Below are 27399 nucleotides of genomic sequence, written 5' to 3' on the forward strand. Positions count from 1 at the left end.
CAATAATCTATATACATATATAATATATAATAATTGAAATGTGACTGTATTTTACAAAATAGTAGTCTACTAAAATACAGCCAAGATAAGTAATGATAGTGATGCATCTAATAATTTTTATTTAATTAAATAATGGCCCAAAGAATATAGACTAATAACATTCAAAAAGTAGACAAATTCCCTTACCTCAAAACTTTTCTGACTTTGATAATATGCAACAAGAGCCATTACAAATTCATCCAAGTCAGTTGTTAAACTTTCCCACAGGAATGAATCTTGTACTGTAAGTGAACTTGATGATATTATGTTCTGAACACAGCATTATACAGTATGTTATTTGATAAATGAAAACCTGGACTTTCGATTGGTTAAAGGTAATATATATTGAAACGTAAGAGAGAATTATTAACAAATTGTGAGAGAATATGACAGATGGGTGTGGCAGGAGGGGTCTGATTTTCTGTTTGATAGCTCTGTAACCAAACAAAATTGAAGACTATCAAAATTATGGTTTGTCTGAGCAATAAAGATTTTATAGAGAGTAATTTATGTTTAATTTTGTACATTTTCAAGGGGTGATGGATAAAATAGGGATGATGACAAAATGGGTCACTTGGGTCACACTAGTGGAAATTCAGAATTTTTATAAAATATTTCCTTGTAGAATTAAGAACTTAAAACTTGTATACTATTAAAATATGGATTATTAGCTAAGATTTTATGCTATTCTATTTGGTATAATGTAAACAAAAAGTAGTATAATAAAATTTTGAATGTGAGACACTAAAACCTTGTGTCAGGCGCAGTAAAGGATACCAGGGACGATAAGGTTATCCAGTAGTAGCATAGTATTCCCTTGTGATGCATGTGATTCTCTCTACAATCCTCTACCGAACCTTCAGTTCTCATTTGGCAGTGCTTGAGTTCAGATGTTTGTCTTTTTATTCGTTACCTCTTGAAGTGGTTTAACTTACTTTAATTCACTTTATTTTAAGAATTTTTTTCCACTTTATTTTTGAAAGTGTTTGATTTACCTGAGTTTTGGTGTGAAAAATTGTGCTTGTTTGTTTGGTATCAAGCATGAATTCCACTGTTAACGTTACCACTTTGGATACATATGATTTTTTCTGATGCCATAATTCAGGCTACAGGTGCAGGTGACTCAACGGGGGATTTATCGGCCTTTAGTTGCAGGGAAATTGAGTGTTATATGGGACAACCTTTGTCTCCTGCTGTTGGCCATCTTCCTCCTGAGCCTTTTGTAAGCCTGGCAAAGCTGACAAAGATTTGGATCATCCCCCCCCCCCCCCCAAGGTCGCTGTGCATTTCCAATCCCTACCTGAGGATTCTGCGTGGCCCTCATTGGCTTTCTCTGGTTTTCTTTTGCAGGTATGTGATGTTTTGTCTATTGCTCTTATTTCTTATGACCCACATCCTTCCCCATTACATGATTCTGCTTCCCAGCCTTGTATAGTTTTTCTCCATCCCCTGATATTTGGGTTCACATTGAGTGTTTTGCCTCCCATTTAGGTGACGGCATTAGTATGCCTTTTCCTTTGTGGGCTTTGGATAAGTCTGCCCTCACTTATCATAGGGTGGACTGTCCATTTCTGGACTAACAATTATTGTGTTCAGTTTTGCCTGTTTGGAGGGTGGGACCTGTATCTCCCATTCATCTTACCAATGCCCAGTATTCCCGTCTTCTCCTGATGACCCTTTTGCGGTAACTCTCCTCAATCCATCTCCTGTTTGATGCTCTTCACAGGTACCCTGAGAGGTTTTCTGGAGAAGTCCTTTTCCTCCTCCCTTCCATGTTGGCCTGTCTTTCGATTTTGGCCCTGGCCCTGCAAATGTGGTTTATTTGTTGTTGGTATCTTTTGGGTCATGATGCAATATTGTCCTGGCTTCTATCTATGGGACTTTCTGATGGCCACATTTTTCAAATGCTTTGTGTTTTACATGATCCTGGAGTCAAGGGTAGCTTCAGTCCAACAACAATCCACCCTTTCTTATTTGGTAGTCCATTTGTTCCAGTCACAGCCGAGTGTGACACTGATTCCTATCTCCTGACCCTCCCCTTCCCAGCCCTTGCCTGTTCCTCATTTCCTGTGGTGCCACTGTTCATCATTTTTCATGATGATGCTTGGTATACCAAATACAGTTCTGGTGACTACCTGGTGGGTTAGGGTCCAGTAGGAGCTTGTCTGGCAACCTTCATTTATTGGTGGAGCCCTTTTATCTCTGATGTTTGAGTTCATTATCTTTTTTTTCAGAGGGATTTGTCATACCATTTCTTACCCTTCCTCCCTTGTCCTGCGTGCCTGTTTCCTTTCCTCCTCCTTCGGACTCCTTTTCATGTCAGCATCTATTGGTGCAAGACCTCTTCAACCAACAAGCTCTTGAACCTGCTCCATGCAGTTTAGGGTGATTTTACTCCCACCTGTTTGTAGTTCCCAAGACAGGGGACTGGAGGCCTGTCTTAGACCTGTCCTATCTCAATCGATATGTCCGCCACACCTCACACTTTTTGGAATCCTACCTTTCTCTTTGGTGGGCTTTTTCTCCAGGTCTTTGAATGACCACAATGGATGTCTCCAATGCTTATCTGCATATTCCCATACAGGAGCATTCTTGTCCTTATCTTTGGTTTCTCCATCATGGTGCCATACATTTTCTGTGAGGTGGTGTGAACCTATGCTCTACTTCTTCGTGCCCTGGTGTTGCACTTTCATTTTACATGGATGACTGGCTTCTTCTCACTCATTCTGAATAGTAATCGGTCTGTCATACTCATCAGCTGCTGGTTTGGGCTGGTTGATGAAATTGGAGAAGTCTTTCTTTCATCCTACCCAGTACCTCATTCAACTGGGTGTTTTCTTCAACACCCATCTCAGTCGGGCTGTACCTTCTTCGGCTCTGTTCCATGGAACTGGCTGTTCAGAACACCCTGTCTGCTCCTTCACTTTCTGCTTGTGAGGTTCTGTTGCTTTTGGGGATGTGGTCTTGTATGACTCCTCTCATACCCCTCAGCTGTGTTCATATATGATCCCTTCAGTGGGTCCTTCATGACCAATTGAACCTTGCTCAGGATCCCTTGGATGCTCCTATAACCCTTCCTTGCTACATTGTGGACAATTTCAGATGGTGGTTGAACAAGGGTCATACATCAGCGGGTGTCCCGCTTCTTTCTCAGCAGCCAAGATTACATCTGTTCATGGATGCATCCCTTCAGGGCTGGGGTGCATGGGTCAATCACCAGGAAGCTTTGGGTCCTTGGTCTGTGGGGGATGTCCTCTTCATATCCATGTCCTCGAACTCCTTGCTGTTTGTCAGACTTTGGATCACTTTTTACAATCTCCAGAGATCGTCTGGTCATGATGCATTCTGCAATTCAACAGTGGTGTCTCATATCAATCACCAATGTGGCACCTGTTTGAGATACCTGTGTTTTCTGACATTGGATCTTCTCTTTGGTCCCGTTTGATAGCATGTCATGTACCGGGTGCTTTCAACCTTGTGGTGGATCATCTTTCTCAACCTGACTTAGTTTACCCAAGGGAGTATTCCCTTCATCTCCTTGTTTTTTGGTGGCTTTAGCAGTTGGTGGGGTTTTCATCATATGGATGCATTTGTCAGTGCCTTCAATCTCCAGTTACCTTTTCTTTGATCTCCATTTCCCCATCCTTGAGCTTTGGCTATAATGCCTTTAAGCTAGGATTGGTCAAACAAGTTTCTTTATGTTTATCCTCCTATCCAATTCCTTCATTGGGTAGTCTCCCTCATCAATACCACTCCATGCAAGGTCCTTCTGATTGTTCCTTACTGGCCTGCTCAACCATGGTTTCCTCGATTACTCCAGCTACAGTTGTTCCCTCCCATCTCTCGTCCTTTATTCCCCAACCTTTTACATCAACACCAGTTGCCAATTTTGCATTTTGCACTTCACGCATAGCTTTTGTCCAGTCCCTGGTGAGGAGATCTGGTTTTTCACATAGGGTGACATTTCATTTAGCTCATTCCATTCATCCTTCATTCAGTGGAAATGTAATGTTTTTCACACCTGGGTCCTGGCTTAGGATATTTCAGCTTCTCATCCTACAGTTACTGGTATCTCAGAGTTTCTTACATAGCTTTTTGAGTAGGGGCCTATGGTCTCCTTCATATTGGGTTATCAGGCAGCCCTATCCCATACTTTCCATTTTTCTAGTTAATTCAGGGTCTTTTTTTTTCTCCTGTCCTTGCCATTTTGATCCGTTCTTTCCAGATACATCGGTCGCCCAGGCATCCGGCACTTCCAGATTGGGACATTAACATGGTATTCCATTCCCTTACTTTAGCTCCATTTGAGCCCATTGCCTCATGCTCTTTGTTTAAACTATCCCCAAAGGCATATTTCCTCTTGGCCTGCAGGCAGCAACAGTTGGGTCTATTCTCTATCTACGTCAATCACTGTCTCACCAAACTTATCTTCTCCTTTATCCAAATCTTTCCTTCCTTCCCAAGACCTCAGCAGCTTGTGAGGGTAACTCCTTTTTTCCCCATTTCCCTTCCCTCTATTGAACGGCATGGGTAAAGCAGAAGGGGATAGCTGCTCATCCCTCCCATGCCTTGATGATGTTCCTCCAGACTCTCCAATGCATTCTCACCCCCCTTCTTTGAGTGGAGTATTGGAGTTCTTGCAAATTTCTAGTTCCAAGCCACTGGGGTGGTTAACCATGGAGGCACCCTCCTGAATGAGTTCCAATAACAAGTTGGCTATAGCAATTCAATCGAAAGTAAGGTGGAGGTGTTCTGCTGGTGTAGATGCGATGTGGCCTCCACAGAAGTAGATCCACTACCTTCCTGGATGATGTGGACTTCTTATACTATTTAAAATACTGTGGAGTTGATCTTTCACCGAACTGGTTCACATGACCTCCTACTATTCATTTACACATACAGTTGAGTTGATACATCAAATTAATGGTTGATGTGGCCTCCTGTTACACATTCCATATCACATGGAGTTGATCCATCACACAGTTCACCCCTTTTGATTGGGAGCCCTCATTCTATCTTCACGCGGATGTCGGTTCCCAGCGTTGAGGTGTTGGATTAGAGTGAACCAATCAACATACGTCCTTGCACAAGTTGAATCCATCCTTTTTGATGCAGGATGGCTGTAGGGGTGTTGATCCTTGTGTAGTACCCTGGAATTGTAGCAGATCTTAATCCCCAGTTCGGTGAAGACGGTATGATCCTCATCCTACCCTAGCATAGATGTTGGTACCCTGTAGAGGAGGTTTTGGATGTAGTTGACTTGCTGAGTACAGTCCAACATGCCCTAGCCATTCTACGCCTCACGATTTCTGCCCACGTGTTTTACGAATTATAAACAAAGGCGAAGAGTATACCTGGCTCAGAAGTGGTGCCTGAAATGAAAAAAAAACAGCTTGGTTCACAAAAGATATAAAGGATGAAATTATAGAATATAATTATAGATATAAGAAGCTTAAATTTACTGCAATGATATAAGATTTCAAAGATTATAGGAGTTCAAGAGAATTGGTGAAATGGGAAATTAGGAAGTAAAACATTTAAAATTTGGCTGAAAATGTAAAAGTTAATGGTAAGGTTAATTAAAGGTAAAAAGAAATGTTAGGACAGGAGTAGGGCCTTTGAAGGATGAAACAGAAATGCTAATGTCTGATGATTATGGGATGGCTGCACTAGTAAATTCTACTTTTTCTTAAATTTTTAGTAATGAAGATTTAAGCAGTATCCTTTGTCTTGAACAGTTCTTAGATGGAAACACAATAATCACATATTTTCTGAGCTTAAGGAAAAAATGGGGAAGTTTAAAGAATGATAAAGCTCCTGGGTCAAATAATATGTTCCCAAGAGTTTAGGAGTAGTTTAAGGATTGAGTATGTGAGCCACTTGCCACTATATTTTGAAATCCCTGAATAGTGCCAGATGATTGGAAGTTGGGCAATGTTACTCTCTTTTGTATTTGGAATTAAAGGCCTGTTAGCCTCATATCTACGGTGGGAAAAGCTTTTGAAAGTTTGCTGAAAGATACCTTGCAAAGTTAGTTAACAAAGTTTAAAATTTTGTTGGATAGTGAAGAAGTTATTGTTTATGTAGTGTGGATTTGTTGTATCTGGATTGTCAAGAAAGCATTTAGTAAGGAGCCATATAAAACATATGTTAAAATAGTTATTTCTATAGATGTGAGGGATAGGCTGGCTGGATGGGAAAAAGCAAACGGTTGCTATAAATGGAGCTCAGTCAAACTGGATTTGTGTTAGGACTATTGCTCTTTGTAACTTTAAATCATTGACAAAAATAAAGGAATTGTCAATAAATTATTTAAATTTTCTAATATTAAACTTTTGAGTGTTGCTGGTTATGAGGAAGATGCTATTGCTTTATGAAAGGATTTAGATATTTTGGTGTGTTGGGCAGAAAAATGACATATGGCTTTTAATTGTAATAAATGTAAGGTTATGCATGTGGAGTATTGCAAATGAAATTATGAGTATGATTTTAATGAGAATAACCGTAGCAGTGTCATGAAGAAAAATGTCCTGGTGTTCTGTTTGATTAGTTTTTTAAGCAATCCAAGCAATGTAATGTTTCTAGTGGTAAGTTATATCTACAGAAATATTAACCCTTTGACTAATCAAACTAGTGGATAAAATTCTTTTAAATTTGAGATGAAAGGTCCTATAAGTATGTAGTTTTTGAAAAATGAGATATTTCAGTTTGATTTTTGCTTAAGCAGTATTTTTCTTGTGCCTTTTTTTTTCGCATGTTGCCTATCTAACATGTCAAGTAGTTTTCATTTTAAGATTGAAAATACTTTTATGCATCAGAAAATTTTGAAATTTCACATGCGAAATCCTTATAATGTCCAGATAGTTATCGAACGTTCTTAAGAAAAAGTTTTATTTTATGTATTATTTTCACTAATGAGTATCTGTACAGGTTTGGTTGATTTGACCAATCTCGTAATTAGCACAAAAAATTACAAAAGTTAAAGTGACTCGTGCACAGGCACTCGTATTACTGTATCCAACAATATGAAACCGACCTTTAGTCTCTACAAAGTGGCTGTGTTTTAGTGGACTGGTATTTTGTAAAATACAGTCACATTTCAATCATTATACATTATATATGTATATAGATTATTACTATTTACAAATGTCTTAAATTTATTTTTCTTAAAACATAGAACAGTAAATAAAGAAATAAACCAAACAATCATCTCTTCTAGTTCTGATCTTTGTACTGGGTTGCTGCTTGTTGTAGCTTGCTAAGCCATATGAAATTTTGCACATGGAGGATGTGAAATGAAATTTTTTTTAGGTTTTATATATATACATTTGAATAACCAAAAAAGCATAAATTATTATATCGATACCATAGAACTCAATTATACTTTATCAATTTTAGTAACTAAGCTGTATTTGGTTCTAAAAAAATACAAAATTGTGAGCACACTAACTACTCCATGTACCTCTATGCTGTCTTGTATCGAAAGAAAGAATCAATGCCTTTATATTTCAAAATGGCTGAGAAAGCCACTCTGGGGACATTCTGAGCTTTCAGTTGGTTATTCTCATGTCATATATAGAAGTATGTATATATAAGGGACCATTTCCAAAAATGGAAAGAGGTGAGTGGAGCCACTGCATTTGATTCAGTACATGAGTGATATCTCAGCAAATAGAAAAGATACCACATGACACACAAAAAAATCAATGTTTAGGTGTGTTTTTAGTATTTACTTTTAAATTAAGAAATTAAATAATGTATAATACTATAATTTGAATTACAATCTACAGTTTGATACCAAACTTAATGACTTAAATTCATAAAATAGTAGTTCAATAAAATTTTGAATGTGAGTTAACAAATGTGATGATATGGCCTTTGACTCGTGACACGTGTGGAAAGGGGTTAATTACAATTCTAAAGAAGTTATAATGTCATTCTGTAGATCATTGGTTATACCACATTTGGGTTCTGTGTTCAGTCTTGGGCACTTTACCTTAGAAAGAGCATTAAATTGCTGGAAATGGTCCAGAGGAAGGATACTAGGATGATAATTGGTATGGAAAGGTTGTCATATGAAGATAGGTTAAGAGCTCTGTAAGTTTCTTATGAAAAATGAAGAGTTAGAGGGCAGCTGATTGAATTTTTAAGATTGAAAATGGAATTGATAGTGTTGATAGATAATCTTATTTCATATTTAATGGTGAGAATGGTAAGACTAAGAGACAAATATAAATTTTGAAAGGGTAGGAGTCATCTTCAGTTAAAACAGTTTGGCTTTTTATTTAAAGTGATTGATCTTTGAAGTGGGTCACCTTCAAATGTAATAAATGCAGTTGACTTAAAAGAAGTCTTGATAGATATTTGAATGATGAGGGCTGGTATTGAGTGTTTTATTTTTATTTTAGAATTTACTGTTGTGAATGGGATGGCTTAGATGGACATACAAGTCCCTCATTTTCCTTAAGTTGTAGCAAGATATTTGGACGAATTCTAAATATATTCATTAAAACTAATTTAAACTAAACTTGTATAGCAGTAATGGAACTTAGGAAATTGGGAATAAGTGAAGTGATAGGATATTGGAGACATTAAAATGCTTGAAAAAAGATGTTTTGATATAACTCTCTTCTCTCACAGAAATGCTATATCCTTTGAATGTCTGCTTATAAAATTTCCAAGCTACTAGCCTTGAGCTAACTCCCACCTAAATTCATGTTTACCATGAACTGCCCTGGTATATGATGACATCAATACGATGCAACACAACCTTCATATACATTAAGTACATTAACTCCTTCTATGCACTTGCACTCACTTCATTCTTTACCTTGGCATTGCATTGAACAGACATGTTGAACTTTCTCTTCTGAGTTCAATTTGATGAGATTTGCATTTGTCAACAAAACTGATTTTCATTATCTTTAGTTTTGTTTCAATGTATTCTCAAATGACAAGGACTTATAAATAGTCCTGTATTAATGACAATGTTGCAATACACAGGCCTTATTTCTATTAGGGCTTCTTAAGTCTCATTAACTGTTGGGGACATTGCAGCCTTTCTTCAATGTGACATGGATTACCATATGTTTATTTGGCCTCCTACTCTTGTCCTGTCAGCTGAAGTTTTTTCTTTTCATTTGGGAATGGCCTATTGGATTATAAATTTAACCAATTTTTCTTAGGGTACTGCCTTACCATTCAAGAAATGACTTTAATCTTCCTGTTGCCCTTCTTCATGCATGCCAAGTTTCCAACCTGACCTGTCACATCTTGTCCAGTGGGTACCCTTTTTTTCCTCTTTGCTTGCAGTCAGTCTTATTGTCTGCTGACAGTCATTTTTCATTTTCTTTCCCACTTCTCTGCATTCCTCTTCCCATTTCGTTTTCTCCTCCCTTCAACCCCATCTGTGGTCTTTTTCACTTTGTCTGTGGTTGGGCACAGGCAATGTTTTTGGACACCTTTTTACATATCCCTATTGACCCATCCTCCATTTGTTTTCTATGTTCTATCAGATTAGTGTCTTCCAATTCTGTACTCTTCTTTTTGACACAATGTTGGCCTCTTTTGCAGTCATTTGAATCATGGGGGCTTTTGCCTGCCATTGTTATGGCATGGGGCTGTCATTCCTTGTTTTACAAAACCATTCTCTCTTCTGTCTTCCTTCTTTCTATCTCTTACCTATATGATCATTCATGATTCATGTTTATTGGGCAGTGTCCCATTTCCTACTTCTACTGATGGACCACTTGATCATGATCCACTCTGAAAATTCCACAGTCATTTTTTTACATCTTCTCACACCTCCCTTTTTTTACAGGAGGATACTCAATTGGGCTGGGTTGTCAAGATATCCAAGTCCTTTCTCACACTCACTCAGTGTTTGGTACTTCCGGGCATTTTCTTTATCTCTTGTTTCAGCCATGCTCAGACTTCTCCTCTTTACCTGTGAGCTATGGAATATTTGGCCTCTGGGATTTGCAGTCCTCTTTCTCATCCTGCATGAGGGTTCTTTCACTTTTGGAAATTCTGGCTTTCCTGGAATCCCTCAATACTTTGGGGTGTGCACATATGTGGCTCCTCCAGTAGACCTTGTGGATCTAAGGAATTCTTTCTTGAGTTCCATTGTCCTTGATTGTGAACCTCCCCTCTCCTCTACTCAAGGAACTGTACATCAACCATGACAGTGTACCCTTTGCATCCCCACACCAGATTTCTATCTCTTCACTGATGCTTCCTTTCAAGTTGAGGTACTTCTCTGAATGAAGACATGACTTCTGGTGATTGAATGCAGGTTGAGCATTTACTAGTCAACATGCTTGAACTTCTCATGTTCATTGGGCATTGTCCCATTTCCTGCTTCTACTGATGGATCACGTGATCATGATCCACTCTGAAAATTTCACAGTAATTTTTTACATCAATCTTCAAGGGCGCACCTCTTCCCAAACATTTTGCTTTTGGGTACTAGACCTACTCTTCTGGGCTCATTCACATCAGGTTTGTCTTGTTGCCTGTCATGTGCTATTTGCTATAAACCTAGTGATAGACCATCTTTCTTGCTGGACTGCATTCTACCACTAGAATGGTATTTCGTTGGAATTGCTTTCAGTTGGGCATGCCTCTCATACCAGCCTTTGCCCCCCCCTCTCTGAAATCTAAGCTTCCTTTCTTCTGGTCCTCTATTCCTTTTCCTTCCGCTCTGGCTGTTAATGCTGGTAGCCAGAACTTTTCACACCTTTTTCTATATGCTTGTCCTTCTCTTTACCACCTCCTTTGGGTTCTTGCCTGGATATGTGACACTCATTTTCAAGTCCTAATGGTGGCCTCTCTTTGACCAGCTTTGACTGGTTTCTTCTTCTTTGCTTAGCATTTAGACCTCCATTTCCTCTACCCAATGTCCTGTATCTATTGCTTCAACCTCACACTTCTCTCTTTCATTAAGGAATATCATCCCTCCATCTTCACATGTAGGACTTGTCAGGTCCATTACCTCTGATCATGTAGCAAATTCTTGTTGCAATCCTGTCAACCTTTCACTATAAAAGTGGAGGTTTTTCATCTCTGGTCCATCCTCTATTCCTTTCTTCCTAGCCATTATACTGTGAACCACCATTCTACCTTCTCTCATGCATCTTGGCTTTGATTTGTGACTTGCCTTGTTGGGTCCTTTTGGTAGCATCTCTTTTGGCTGGCTGTCTTGGTTTCCTCTTCTTCTCTGACTGGCATCTAGTACACATTCTTGTGCTTTTATCTCAATCACTCTTGCTCCAGCCATATACATCTCTTTCATCTGAGTGCCATCCCTTTGTCTTCACGGATGGGATTTGTCTGATCCCTAGTTTGCTTAGGTTTCTCTGACCATGTAGCACTTCTTTTAACCCATTCATGTCAGCCTTCTACTCTCTCTATGTCTATCAGTGAAAATGACATTTTTTTCCCCACTGGTTCTTCCACCGTTCTGTACCAACATGCTAAGTGAATGTAATCAGCCTATAAGAAGAGAACTATTTAACCCTTTCGAGGTGAAAGGCCATGCCATCTACTTTATTGACTTGCATTCTAAAATTTTATTGAAATACTATTTCATGAATTTATGTCAATAAGTTTGGTATCAAACTGTAGATTATAATTAAAATTTTAAACTATATATTACATAATTTCTTAATTTTAATATAATTATAAAAAATAAACAGATAAACATAGATTTTTGTGTGTCACATGATATGTTGAATGCAGCACTGGTTCAAATTAGATGTTTGTGAAGTCAAAATACAAAGTCTGTAGTTTCTAACAAATTAGTAACTCAAATTACCGATATTGGCAAGCTAGAATATAAAATAAGAAGGTCTTATCTTTTCAATTTGCTAAGCACAGGTGACGTCATTTTCAAGTTCTGATAGCTGATTGGCTTTCACCAGTCTCAAGCAATGGCATCCCACAATTCACAAAATATATGACAGTTTTCAATGTTTGCTTCTAAGCTATTTGTGGAGAGGTGGATTTTTTTCTTTTCCCATTCTTGTTGGTTAATTTATTATAGTATACATTTTGAGTGTGGGTCATAAAAAAGGACATACATTATGTTAGCAAAGGGTTCTTTGAAAGCTTAATAAAGGCATTTTGTTGATGTTTGGTCCTTGTTTTAAATTATGGTGTTTTAACTTTAATAGATATACTGTGGTTTATTGTATTGCAATGTTTGTAAACATGAGTTGTTTTTTATATGTTTGCCAAGTAAAATAAAATTATCATCAAATCAGATAAGTTTACTTTTTAGTGAATATGGTGGGCAATTGCAAAATAGTCTGATAACTCTAATATTTATTGAATATTATTTTTATGTTTATTCTGTTCAAAGAAGTTACATAAATAGATCGGATAGTTTGCTACTTAATTATTTCCAATTGCAATTGATAGTGGACGGAGGTTATGTTTTCACCCCTGTGTGTGAGTGTTTGTTTGTGTTTTTGTCAGCAAGATTTCTCAAAAAAACAGCAGAATGTACTTGGACAAAAGCTGGTGTACATTTGGACTATGACCCAACTTACAAGTGATTAGTTTTTGGACGGTCAAAGTCATGAAAATAAAAAAAAATCCCTATCTGTTAACATAGGGACCAATTTTTCACACTATTTTTACTCTATAACAAGTAAAAAATGATTGGAATTTGATGAAACTTGGTGGACATATGTAGCATATTATTCCTCATTGTTCTGGCAAAAATGGTCCATGTTCATTGATAATGACAGACATGCAGACACATCTTCATATTTTTTGAGAGCTAAATATAATCAATTCTGCATCTTAGAGGTATATGTACTTTACTGAGTGCCCTTCTAGTGTAATTATCAGTTTATTTAATTTACAGAAGATGAGTGTGATATTATGTCACATTTTAAAAACAAACATAATAGTGACCATGTGATAGAATTTAGTTGACATTATTAATTAATTTGCCAAATAGAAAATGTCCATAAAACTTGTCAAAATATTGTTTAGACATAAATTTGTCACTGATGTGCAAATGGCAATTTTCAGAAGAGGTCTATCGTATGAAATCGAAGGTAGTTTGAAAATTAGTTAAAGTAAAACCTAAACAGTGTGAATTATAATAGGAAGATTAATTCCATGTTTGAATATAGCAGCAGTGGAATAAAGTTATTAAGGTAGCATGTATCAATCAGTTAATTGATTAATGAGCCTACTGATTAATAGATTAGCAAATACTACTAATTGCCTAGCTTTAGTCAATACTCTTTTGAGCCAGAAAACATGAGAGCTGAAGCCAGAGATAGTAACAGTTGAGATTCAAATGGCATCAAGGTCTAATATTCAATGAAGAACAGTGCATATGATTTTATAAGCAAAAGATGTCATTAGAAAGCAGAAACTCTCCTTATCATCTGCTCCAAACAACTCTTTATCCATGTCAAAATTGCAGTAAAATCTTTAGTACTTGAATCAGATTAACCAAGCATCTTAAAAACAGTTGGTGTAGGAATCTGACTTACCTTAATCGATCAGGATGGACTTTCATTTCATTACACAGAGACGAGTGATTGTCAGGCTGGTTAATTGATTATTTTCACATGATGTGGCTATATATCCATATTAAAGCAAAAATGTTCAAAATGAGACTTTAAAAAAGAATAATGTTCATTACCAGTCCTTGTCATTACCATTAAACCATAATGGAAAATGACTGTAGTAATATCTCCTGAAAGCATTTAGAATATTCCATTTATCAGACATGATCTAAATGCAGATGTTGAACTTGTTAGCAGCTAGGGAGAACCAATTAAGGGTTAGGAGTTGAGTGCTTAAACACATAACGTCTCAACTCCTACTGCCTTTTGCTGTCTGCAGCCAGTTGTGGGAAGGCAGTCTACCATCTTTATGCATAACAAAAGCCTTGTAGTAAAAATAAACCACTATATATTTCTAGAATTTTAAGTCTCCCACCCTTTTATTTGAGTTGGCATTTTGTGGTGTTGACTATATGCCTTCTCCTGTAGTCTATTATAAAATCAAGGATGACTAGTGCAGATGGCCATTGAGTATCTTTGTGCAAAATTCCATAAAGAAAGAAAGAAAATTATTACGGTTTTCAGTTGTTTCAACTATCCAGTAATCAAGATTACAATGAATGTCATTAAAATAAGCAACTAATTGAAATTTCTATTTCTGGTTATTATTATCCAGTAACTGAAGTATTGTCATTATGATTTTCCAGTGTTACTTTCAGTTAATTCAAGTTTGTTCAGCTTAATTGATCTGTTTTATGACTAAAGAAAATAATCAACTAATTGCAATTAGGGTTTACAATTATTACTATTTTTGGTTATTCAAACTATTAAGTAATCAAAATACTGATATTATGTTTGTGTGTTATTAAACAGAAAGCTACACAATAGGCTATCTGTATTTTGCCCACCATGGGTATTGTAAACCAATTTTTTGATTATGTCATTGGAAAATAATAGATTGTTTTGGTTTTGGAGGGGGGGGGGTACTTATCTTACGAGGCTAATCAATTAGTTGAATGTAAGCCCTACAGTTAATTTATTAGTAGATTCCATTAAATGTCCAGCTCTAATAGTTACCAGAAAAGTTCTTATCACTCCCTTTAAAAGTAGAAGTAAAATTATCAACTCTACAGTTGTGTAGTACCTTGTCCCCATTGTTTTGACCTACCAAAAAATGAGAGGCTCGAATATCTATCTTTGATCTCCATTGAAACCCTTGTGAAAATATTGTCTGGTCCTGTTGCATAATCTTTACTTACTCTGTTTGCTTCCCACTAAACAACTTAATATATACAGGGTTCAGGTAAGTGCCAATATTTCCCAACAAGTTTTGAATGTCTTGAATATTGATAACATCTTCTCTTGTAAAAAAATCAAGTTTCAGGATGAGGAACCCATTGATCTTTATACACTATCTCATTCACTGAACGTTGTTTTTTATTAATAAACAATTCAAAGCCAGACCTTATCACTTGAATATTTATCAAACATTCACATGGAAGTCCCTTAAATTTATTGTAACCACCACATCTGAAGGAAATTCATTCCATGGACCCAAACAATGTGTGTAAAATATAACTGTCATATATATATATATATATGTGTGTGTGTGTGTGTAAACATTTCTGACCCCTAGCCTTACCATTCTTACCATTAAATAGGAAAGAAGATAATGCAACCACACTATCAATTGACAGTCTGAAGCACCTCAGTCATATCCCCCGCTAACTTTTCTTTATTCAAGAGCAATAATTTCGGAGATCTGAACCTGTCCATATACGACAACCTTTACTTCCTAGGTATCATCTTAGTAGCTCAACTTTGAACCTTGCCCAAGAATTCAATATTCTTCCTAAGTTAAAGAGCTCAAATTAATCTAGTTTGACTGAAATTCTTAAACTATGCTTTTTTCTGTTCAACAACACTTCTACCCAGTGAGTTAACTTATCTCCCCCCCCCCCCACACACACACATACACCTATAGAGGACATTTTTTAACAAGCTTTTTATGTGGCATCTTGTCAAATGCTTTCTGAAAATTCATCCTTACTCTCATCGACGTAAGTAGTAACATCTTCAAACTCAAACAATGTCAAACGATTAATAAGGTAAGATTATCACCCAGTTAAACCATGCTGATTTAAACATTACTTAAGAAAAAGCAATAGGTACCATCTGTCTTTGCATGCATCAGGTGCTATCCGTGAAAGTTTTTTTTCAAGAGGGTTAATTTCCTATAAGGAGAACTCATCCTTCATCTAGCATCACTCTTAAATATGGAGGCACAAATGGTATCATTACAGTGTCAAAGCAGAATTTGACCTAATTACATTCACAATCCCACAGCTGTAGCTTCGCACCAATGGTCACTCAACAATATCCCTCTAAGAAGACCGAATGAAATGGTTGTTTATTTAGTATACTAATCTTGTTTGTTCACAAGGTGATTCCAACAGATGGAGAAGAGGCATTTAACTACTTGGCCTTCTCACAGCCTTTCACAAAACCTTGCCATTAGTACCTACTTATCTTTTAAGGGTTCAGTCCCCTATTTAACATTTTGCTTACCTTTATCAGGCTTATGAAAACCCTTGTTAAATTTAATGTTACCAGCAAAATGTTTCTTGTAAGTCCTGTTTGATATCCTAATTTGTTTTTTAACCAGATTTCTAGTTTTATAGATCTTCCATCCTATCTGTCAGTTTAGACTTATAGTATTTATCCCTAATGTTCTTTTATGTCTGTAACTGGTCAATTAGATTTGATCTTCCTTGTTATCATGTTCCTCCTTTTAGAAACATGCCTGTCTTGAATTAAAAGCAGTATATTTCTAAAACTGTCTTAGATTACATTTTAATCCATTACCATAATTCACTAATGATAAATCTGGTCTCATTGCCATAAAAATGTTTTCTGCAAATTTAAAGTTAAAATTCAAATTTTTTGAATTTTCAACATGCAACAAATCCTCAAACCTATTTATTCAATGGTAATGTTCCCCAAAGGTTCTCCCATTTCATCTTTTGTAACCTCATCCACATTAGTAATTAACAGTAAATCTAAAGTGGCTTCTTTTAGGTTTGCTTCCTTACCACTTTCTATAGAAAACTATAATTATTTTAAGAAATGTCTCTTCCACAGTTCTTCACTCTATACAGTCCTGATTAGTTTGCCAAAACTTAAACTTTTCCATTCTTATTGCATTAGAACAATCCTTGTCTCATTACAGAGATACTCTTACTCATCTTGTTCCCTGATGGGGCAGCAGTAAGTTTACTGACTTACAATGCTAAAATCTGGGGTTCAATTCCCCATGGTGGACACAGCAGATAGCCCAATGTGGCTTTGCTCTAAAACAAACAACTTACTTATCTTCTGGCTCATTAGTTCACCTATAGTAATTACAAGTAAATAACTTTCTAGCCTTGAATCCTGTGATTGTAACTCTTATACATTCAATATATCAATGTATTTTATTTATCAACTACACTACATTTGCCATATCCAGTAGCCAACCAACTCTCAGTTAGTTTATTTAACTTATTTCTTGTCCTTCCTAATAGATAAAATTTTACTAAAATTTCTTATGTGGCAATAAAATTATTGTAATTTTTAGGATGAATATATTCTTTTTTATACTTACATTTCAGTTTTTTCCAAAAGTTCTCTTTATGGTGCTTCGTTGGAACCGGTACCTAGTAATCCTGTTATAACACCACCAGATGTGTTTAAAGCAGAAAAGCCTGTCAGCACTATTGAACATTCTTCAAAATTCAAGTCCTTGGCAGAATACAGGTGTGATACATCATTTTCCTGTCTTGGGAATATCTATTTTTTTTTTTTTAATAGTTAAGAGGTGTAAGTTATGCTTGCTATGTTGAAATATTAATGTACTGATATTTGTTTGGATTTTTTATACACAATTAAAGAATGTAGTAATCATAATTTTATTCAATTCAGATTATTAGTTTAATCTTATGTGCACAGGTGGGGGTAAAAGAAATGTGCATGTCATGACATTTTACAAAGTTACATTCAACATTTATTTAAAACTTTATTATCAGTGTGTGTCAGTAAACTTGACATAAAAACATAGTTGATAATTCAAATAGAAAGCTGTAAGATGAAAAAAGTATTTTTATTCTTAACATGAAAATCACCTTGTACTCAGACCAACTTAAAGTAAATTCAGTGAGAAATCTTTATTATAAATATTTTATTAAAAATTCATATTTTTTGTGTACAACATCCTTATAATGTTTGCTAAAAGCTTACTAAATTTCAAGAAGGTACACTAAGCCAGTGTACTGAACACATGCACAGAGTGTGAATGAAGTACTTTACTGTCTTTTTGTGTTTAATAGCTAATGTACTTGTTCAACGCATGATGTATGGGTTGGGGGGGGGGGAGTCTGATCCAAATGCTAACCCCTAGTGTCACTCCCTGGTGGACTGTAAGGGTATATGCTAGGTTTGGTGAAAATCAGTACCAGTAGTTCAACAGTTGTAACTGGACACACACACACACACAAATTTGCCAAATAATTTAGGCCCTGTGTATTTAAAGCATTAAAATATTGGGTTTTTTCCCCTTACTGACTAATACAGAAAAATTGTTGTGACTTAGAAAATTATTATATTTGCCTATCAGTAATTGTTTTCTTGTTTTTTACCAAGCCCATTTTAAAATTCCAATTTGGCTGTCCATTTGAATTTTGGAGTTATTTTATTTCCTGATCAATACTATGCCTATATGTGTAATTTAGTAAATGCTATTCATAAAAACATCTGATTGATATACTCATGACTCAGAGTGAAAATGGATGCTATATTTGCCATTCTTTAGAGCTGTTGAGAAGGAGGAAATAGAAAAAATGTTGGGTGCAAATATTTTTAGAGGAAAGCACCTCAAAAATGTGTTGGGAAGACCTATGCAAGGATGTATTGTTTGACAAAACACTAACAGAAGAGAAAGGTTGCACTCTAGATCAAGCAACCAATATTTCAGTTCCCTCAGAAAATCTTAAGTGACTTTTTCCATCCAAAATATAAAGATGCAATCAAGACTGCCATTGACTTTAATGGAAATATTAAATATGTTAATTATAGGCAAATTTGAAGAAGATAATGTAGCACTCCAAGAGAAAACCTAAAACTAGCTTTTATTTTATTTATAATATAAGTGTAATATCTTTTCCACTAGATTACATTTTATACCTTTACATGAAGGAAATTCAGAGTTGTTCTGCCATTATTTTCTTGGTGTTCATCAAGTGAGAAGATATTTCTAAAATGAAACCCAACCAAGTAACTTGAGAGGTTCATAGATGTTATGCTTATTACATAAAAGCATCACTACTGACATGTGATTTCTCAATTTTTGTAACAGGATAGTAAATTGAAAAAGACTTATAAAAACTGGTATATAACTTGTCATTTACATTGATTATGCATATCTGTCACTACAGGATCAATGCTGAATTCAATAATTGATGAATGGTCCCTCCTCTGAATTATTTTCTTTAAACATTAGAGAGTCTAATTCATTCTATGTGTATATTACCTTCTCTGTCACTAAAAATATTTGTTATACCCACTTACACATCCACATCCAATAGGGCAGAGTTGGTAAAGTGGAAACAATTTTTGAAGTTTGGTCTAAGAATAACCTATTACTGCAATACTCTTGTACAAATCTACTCTCATTTATTAGTTTATTATCTAATGCTGTGCACAAATAACTAAAAACAAATGAGTAAAACATTAACACCATAATATAGTTACTTTTTATGATACATTTTTCATTGTCCAGCTATAGTTTTGTTTCAAGGGTATTTTAAGCAGTGTAGATGTGGTAAAATTTTGGCTTTAATGGACTTCTCTTGTTTCTAGGGAGGGACAATGTTTGGCTTCTAAATAGAGGTCTTTATAAGTTAAATGTCAATGTTTTTAACTGTGAGTTTTATTTGGTTCGTGTGGTGCATGATAGTTATTTCCTGCACTTGTTACTTTGTGTGATTAGGCAAGACTATAAGTTAAAGGTATATTCTGAAGTGCCATTTTCACCATAAGAAAAGAAATAACTAACAAGACTGGGATTTTAAACACATAAAAATATTTTATAATGTAACTTCAAAGTTGCATTTTTTTTTCAGATTTCTTTTTCCAGAGTTTTTACCAATGGCTCAGATGAATAAACGTCACAGAGTTCGAGAAATATTGGAAAGAATGGATATGCTTACTAGGAGAAGCATAATTGTTATACCAGAGTTTTATGTTGGTAAGTTGGATGCTTTTTTTAAGCATTGATCTTGGAAAGTAGTTTAGTCTCTTAAAATGTAAAAAACAAAACAAAAAACATTTAATTATCAATTTCCACTATGAATGAACTTTAATACATTTGCAGGGTATAATTAGTGGTTAATAAGCTAAACTTTGGAGCAGAAGGGAACTTGTCCATACATGGACTAACTTGGTTTGGTTTTTCACTTTATCATAGCAGCACTACCACAATTTACAGTACATTACAAAATTTCAATTCAGCACCATTTGGTTGACTTGGTTACTTAATGATGAAAGTGAGTCGTGTGATGACTTCTTTTGAGGAGCTTAGGTTTTTGGTTATTTTTGTTTCATTAGCTTTAAGCACTTAATGTCACATTAAGGACAACAAGGAATCATTTGATCCTTCAAAGCTGTTCCTGTACAATCACTCTTGAACGAAATTAAAAATTGTAATCCACCCTTTAATTTTCAGAAAAATCATTATTCCTCTTTTAAATCCTATAAGGTGCTGGCCTGTACTATTGCTTATTGCAACTCATTCCATGGAGCTAGTGAAAAAATATATCCAGAAATGTTACCTACCTCTACACAGCAATAAGAGCTAATACCTATTGCAATTTGATTAATTAACTGTTTTGATACCAAGTTTGTTCATATACAATGATAATAAAATAATTGAATGAATTTTTGAATGTAACTATAAAGTTATGACATGTGTACTTTGACTTATCCTTAGCAAGAAGGTAAGATAAACCAATAAATAACTCAGCTTGAGAAGGATTTGTTCTCCTAACTGGTGCTGCTCAGGTGTCCCCTAGTATTGTGGAAATCACTCCCCATCAGCTTTCCCTTTCTGCCACTATTTCAGACAAAATATCATTTTTGTAATTGATCTGCACTGGCTCCTCCACCATTTTCAGTGTGGGATTCTAATTTCATTGTGGTATGTGAGGTAATTAACATTACTAAAGTTAATATTTGTCTTACTTCAAAATGTATTTCAAATAGATAATTACTTCTACACCACCTACACCTTTCCTCTCCACTTTCTGCACATGGAGGTTGTGTCACACTTTTATTGATGGAAGGGTAGAAGCATTATGAGGATTACGTCATAAGTAAGTGAGATGCATATAAACATGCATATATCTACCAGATGTTGGTAACCAGATTGTGTCTTTTTTTTTGCCCGTCTCTTGGCCATTGTTTATGTCATGTATACTTTAAAACATTTTAAGGTTGACCTTAAGCTTGATCTGAAAGCTTGGTTAACTTGTTGAGGAGTCTTTCTTTTAACAACATTTTGTATGCTACTTGGACAATTGCTATTGCATTGAGCAGCTGTTTGCAAATATCCTTACTCATAACCACTTTTGTAAAAACATTGTAAAGCCTTGCTTCTGCAACAGTAACTTGAAATAAGTGTTCATATTTCACATCAAATCTATCATTGCATTTCTTTTGCCTGAAGCTATTTCAGCTTTGTTGAAGCCATGGCAGATAGCAAGAACATAAACACTGTTCCGTACGCAACTTTAGCTCTCTGTGCAGTTTGCTAATTGCCAACATCTTGTGGTATATCAGCACCCAATTAGCTACATATTACTTTCTTCTTATGCTTCACATTATTCATGAGCTGCTTTGTAATGGTGTACAATGAACACACTGCTACAATAAGGTTCAACAACAAAAAAAATAATTTATTCATAATAACAACACTTAGAAATAAATTCAACACTTAACAAAACACAGTTAATAAACAAATGTCTGGCCAGGCTTCACACCGATATTAATAAACAATTTATCATAAATATTAATAAGTAATAATAATAATAGAATCAGAAAATGAACCAGAAAGAAAAAATACACAAATACAATATTCACAAGATACCTTTCACTATCGTTAACAATATTGAGTGACAAACAGCAATAACTATACCCTTCAATAACTACCTTGTGACTCTCTTTCTTTTATTGAAGCTTCTGGTAGGATATTTATACACAGAGAAGGTCACAAGAGTATAACCTCACGTGATCATAAATTTACATACTCTTCTGCTACATTAAAAGTATTTGTACATCATCGCTAGGGAAACTGGTATCAGTTTCATCATACAGACACTTATATTTTCTCAAAATACAAATGATTATGTAGAAGGTGAGTTAGCATTTTGATGCAACTACAAATTCATAGATAAACTAAATGATAGAAGTAAATAATAAATGAACGATAAACACAACCATAATCATAAAAAAATAGAATTTGCTATCTCACAGCCATTCTGGGACTTGTTAAGAGTTTGTTCTAAGGCCATATCTGCATCAGCAACTGTAAAGTGTCATGGTGTGTGTTTCATGACAAAATGTTCTTATATAAAGCTTTGGTAGATCTCTTGGTGCCTTGTCAAACAGCTTTCTCTTATCCTTCAAATACAGTGAACAAACAGGGGTAGTTTATAGAGTCTGATGCACCAAAGAGTAGAAGTAGTGCTTAAACAGTGTATGTAGAGCTATCAATTTCTTTTGTAATCACTCTTGATGAAAGTTTCTATAAGTGGATACCAGTTCCATGAATGTGAGTAGTATCTGCAAGTCCCATACTACTCTTAATTCAATTGAAAAAAAGTTGAGTAGGTGTTGGCTTTCTAATTCATTCTTTCTCTCAACACTGGTTTGCAGTCTGTGTAGCCAATGCAAGTCTTGCTATATTTCATTCCAACAATAAAACTAGTGGATGAAATTATTTGAAACATCATAGGAACTTTCATAAATGAATGTAGTTTAAGAAACATAAAGCCTGTTACTTTTGATAAATTTAGTTTTTTGCATTATGATCTTTAATATCTGGAAAATTACATTATGAAATTGTATTTATAAGAAATGATTACAATATTTATATTTGTTCCAGATTTGAACTTATTACTTTTAATGTTTTAGTACATTATTTTAAAATCCCTAAAACTTTTCATTGTTCATAAAATGCAAACTTTGTCTATTTTAATTTTTTTTTAATAATCACGTACTCTCCTTATGGTTTCAAGTAATATACAAGACCTGAAAATAATATTTCTAAGTAAACCTAAACAATAAACAAATATTTTTATTTTTAACTAGGGTTTCATGTTTATATATGTACATAAAAAAAACATTTTAATTTTGTTTCAAAAATGTATTTTTATTTCAAGTTTATGTTTCATTGCAGCCGTACTTTTGTTTATTCTGCTGAATAAATCGTGAGATTAGCAGCGTGAACTTTGTGCATTTGCTGAAAACTATCATGCCTGATGGTGGTCACTCTCATTCAGTCCAGCGCAGGCGCTATTGAACATATGATAGTAAGAAAGCTTTTCCGTACTTGAATATCATTTCTTTGAACTTTCAAACAAGTTTAATTGAACATATGTCATTGTATGTTGTTTCACCATACAGACAAAACTAATTGCCACTACTAACGAATGTATGTAATAGTTTACAGTACAGGTGGTTTGAATAACACCCCTGACCCTAGTTACTTGATACACCCTGTTAGAAGAGATTACCAAATGATACAGACACCATAAATTACAAAGAAAATTATTTACAGCACTTAAAAAAGATTAGTCCTGGTCACATTCCTCTTATTATAGGCAAGATTTATGTTGGAATTTGAAACTTAAGCTCTTCAGTGTAATGAGACCCCAACTATGAGAATGTCATAGTTCCCTTGTATTATTGAGACGAATGTATTTAGTCTGTTTCACAACCAACTTATGGGTTTTATTGTTGTCACTTGTACACAGAATTTTAAACCATTATAAACCGTTATAAACTGGACCGTTTATAACGCCAAAGCCTGTTGGCATGCTCCACCTTTGGCTTACCTCACCGACCACATTTTATTCAGAAAGTCACATCTTAGAGACGATCTACTATGTCATATGGGCTTTCCCATGGAGAAGACAACTTAGGAGACTTCCCTTTGGTCTTCCTGGGATTATACAACCACACCTTGTCTCCTGGTACAAAGCTGACTTCAGTAGATTTCTTATCATAACATAGCTTCATGGAATCAGCAGATATTATTCTACCAATATTTCTAGTTAATCTTTCAGTAATGTTAGACTGAGGATGATGTAAAGTTGTAAGGATGTGTTTAATTCCTATAGTTTTACAAGTTTCATCCATCAAATGAGGTACAAATTGTGGGCCATTATCAGATACAAGAGTCTTAGGAATACCATATCTACATGAGTATTCATTAATTCTCTCAACATGGGCTCCATCAATTTGACCATCCATGTGACCTTTTTTGTACTCGTTTAGTCTTTATAGATTTAATTCTTCCAACTTTCAGTATTGTGTGTATATCTTTACAAAATTTGGCAGTCTTTCAGTTAATATTATAAGTCCTTCACATACAAAAAATCATATTCTTTCTGAAGTATTTTAATAAAATAAAATAAAGATTTGTCCATGAATATATTGAGTATTTGTTTTGAATAGTCTGTGTGCAAAGTAATTTTCATTTTAAAATTAAAGATACTTTACCTCATCTCAAAAATTTCAAATTTCCTTTGTGTAATCCCTAAAAACCTCCTAAATGCTTTTCAAACGTTTTTTTTTTTTCAGTAAAACTTTATAGTTTATCTGTTATTTTTTCTAATAAACTGGGTTGATCAATTCGACCGACTTTGTAACCACCAAAAATAAATCTAAATTACCCTTTTTTTTTTCTTTCTAGTATGACTTGAAATTGTAACACGAAACTACATTCGTTTATCCTAAGTTTGTAACACCATAAATTTATTTATAATTAAATTTTATTGTTTTGTTGTCCTTTGAACCATGTCTAACTATTACCTGCACTATTGTAAGTTGTAAGTCACTCGGAGAACGTGCAGGTCGCATTACACTATTGAATTACATTACCCACGAGCTACTATAAGCTGCTCACATGTGCCTCATGAACCATTTTAATTATTATTATTACTTATTTTACCTAATATAGTCTTAAATAACTTAAAAATATCCATATTTTTATATTTTAGTTACTGTTATAATAATAAATAAAGAATAAATATGAAAAACAAGAAATAAAGTACTTATCTAATTTTCTTTTTACTTGCTCTCAATTGTCGAGGACAGTTAAGCCTAATTTTTTATAGTAATAATAGTAATGCACTTAATTTTTAGTTATTCAAATAATGCACCAAATAATATAGACTAATAACATGCAAAAAAGTAGACAAATTCCCTTACTTTAAAATTTTTCTGACTTTGATAATATGTAACAAGAGCCGTTACAAATTCATCCAAGTCAGTTGTTAAACTTTCCCACAGGAATGAATCTTGTACTGTGAGTGAACTTGATGGTATTATGTTCCGAACACAACGTTATACAGTATGTTATTTGATAGATGAAAACCTTGACTTTCTATTGGTTAAAGGTAATATATATATATTGAAACGTAAGAGAGAATTATCAACAAATTGTGAGAGGATATGACAGATGGGTGTGGCAGGAGGGGTCTGATTTTCTGTTCAATAGCTCTGTAACCAAACAAAATTGAAGACTAAAAAATTATGGTTTGTCTGAGCAATAAAGATTTTATAGAGAGTATTTTATGTTTAATTTTGTACATTTTCAAGGGGTGATGGATAAAATAGGGATGATGACAAAATGGGTCACTTGGGTCACACTAGTGGAAATTCAGAATTTTGTAAAATATTTCCTTGTAGAATTAAGAACTTCAAACTTGTATATTATAAAAGTATGGATTATTAGCTAAGATTTTATGTTATTCTAATTGGTATAAAATAAACAAAAAGTAATTTAATAAAATTTTGAATGTAAGACATTAAAACCTTGTGTCTTGCACAGTAAAGGATACCCATGGCAATAGGCATTAGTTTTTTAACAATTACCTTTGTGGTTATTTGTTTGAGAGGATAAAATTCAGCCTATTTACTGAAATAATTTGTCTCAACCAACAAATAACTATTTCCTGTCATAGACTTAGGATAAGGTCCCATGATGTCTACTCCTATTATCTCACCAGGTTCCATTAGTTCAGTGCTTTACATAAATCTAGTTGGCTGTTTCTGATCAAATTTAGTGATTTGACAAACATGGCATGACAACACACAACTTTTATTGTCCTTTCTCATACCAGGACAATAACCAAGTGTGGACACTTTGTCTGTTGTTTTTCGATGACACCTAGATGACCTGCCATAGGATGATCATGCAATTCGATTAAAATTGCCAGTCTCAGTGTTTTGGGAATAACTGGTCTGAATTTACTATTGCTAGCAACACTTTTTGTGTAATAAAGAATATTATTATTCAAGACTGTTTGGATTTACCTACAGTCTCTGCAATTATGGTAGATTTGTCTGGTAATAGTCCAGTTTTCAAGTAAGAGTATGTATATATGCTTATATTCATCATCTTTAATTGGTCAGTAGCCAATTGTTCTCAAATGTTAACATTGACAATGGTAAAAAGTTTAGGTGATAGCTTAATGATGTCCAAATCTGGAGCTGCTTCTGGAGGGTCAATAGGATGTCTAGATAGGGAATCAGGGAACTGGTTATCTTTTCCTTTTCTGTGAAGTATTTAAATTTCTGGAGTGTGCATTTCCACCTGATATGCTTCCTTCATTACTGATTGTACCAGACACACCCATCCAAGAATGTGTTAAATCTTTGTAGTTGCTTGGAGTTGGGAACGCTGTAACAGCTTTCACTTTGTCATCATTTATATGCATTTCCTCAGAAGAGAGTTTAAATCCTGAGTATGATACTTCTGATTGGCAAAATGTGCTTTTAGAAACATTTACAATAAGAATAGCTGTACATAGCATGTAGAAAACCAATTCAAGGCCTTTCAGGTGTTGTTCAAATGTGGGTGAAAACACTATAATATCATCAATATAAGCCTTGGAACATTCATTTGTTTCTGCTAAAACCTTAGCCATAAGTCTTTGGAAGGTGGCAGGAGCAATTTTAAGACCAAAAGGCATCATTTTAAATTGATAAAGTTAAGAAAGCAGTTTTATGTTGATCCTCCATCTTAACATATATTTGCCAATATCTACTGTACAAGTTTAACGTACTGATACAGGTTGCCCCTGACAAAGTATTCAAAGTATCACTTATATGAGGCAATGGATAACGGTAAGATTCTGAGACTTGATTTAGCAAAGAATGTAAAATAATTAGTTTTCTTCTTGACAATAACTACTGGAGAAGCTGAAGCAGAAGTGGAGGTTTCAATTATCTCATCATGAAGCATTTCATCCACTTGATCATGTAGCACTTTTAATTTAGTAGGTGAATAATGATAAGATTTATTAAACACTGGCTTTTCTATAGTGGTTACAATACTATTTTTAGACAAATCTTGGAAGCCAGGTTTATTGTTAAAAATACTGGCATATTTCAACATAGGTTGCTTTGAATGTTCACAGTCTTTAAATGTGAACATTATATTTCTTCAATCAATATCTTTCCAGTCTCAAAGTCATGCCTAACACATGGCACATTTAATCCAAGATCATCTGTG

At 34.7% G+C, this 27399-nt stretch overlaps 1 protein-coding gene across 1 annotated transcript in view; it reads left to right on the plus strand.

Moving 5' to 3' along the window:
* The window catches only part of LOC106472293 (39S ribosomal protein L19, mitochondrial-like), a 43863-nt gene that overhangs the window by 1695 nt on the left and 14769 nt on the right, over positions 1-27399 (plus strand). Inside the window, exons 2-3 of the mRNA XM_013932926.2 lie at positions 17219-17363; positions 19724-19848. Of these exons, the coding sequence (XP_013788380.1) occupies positions 17219-17363; positions 19724-19848 (270 nt within the window). The remainder of the gene's footprint in view (positions 1-17218; positions 17364-19723; positions 19849-27399) is intronic.

The sequence above is a fragment of the Limulus polyphemus genome, unplaced genomic scaffold (genome assembly GCF_000517525.1).
Source record: "Limulus polyphemus unplaced genomic scaffold, Limulus_polyphemus-2.1.2 Scaffold5223, whole genome shotgun sequence".
In the NCBI taxonomy this organism is placed as follows: domain Eukaryota; kingdom Metazoa; phylum Arthropoda; class Merostomata; order Xiphosura; family Limulidae; genus Limulus; species Limulus polyphemus.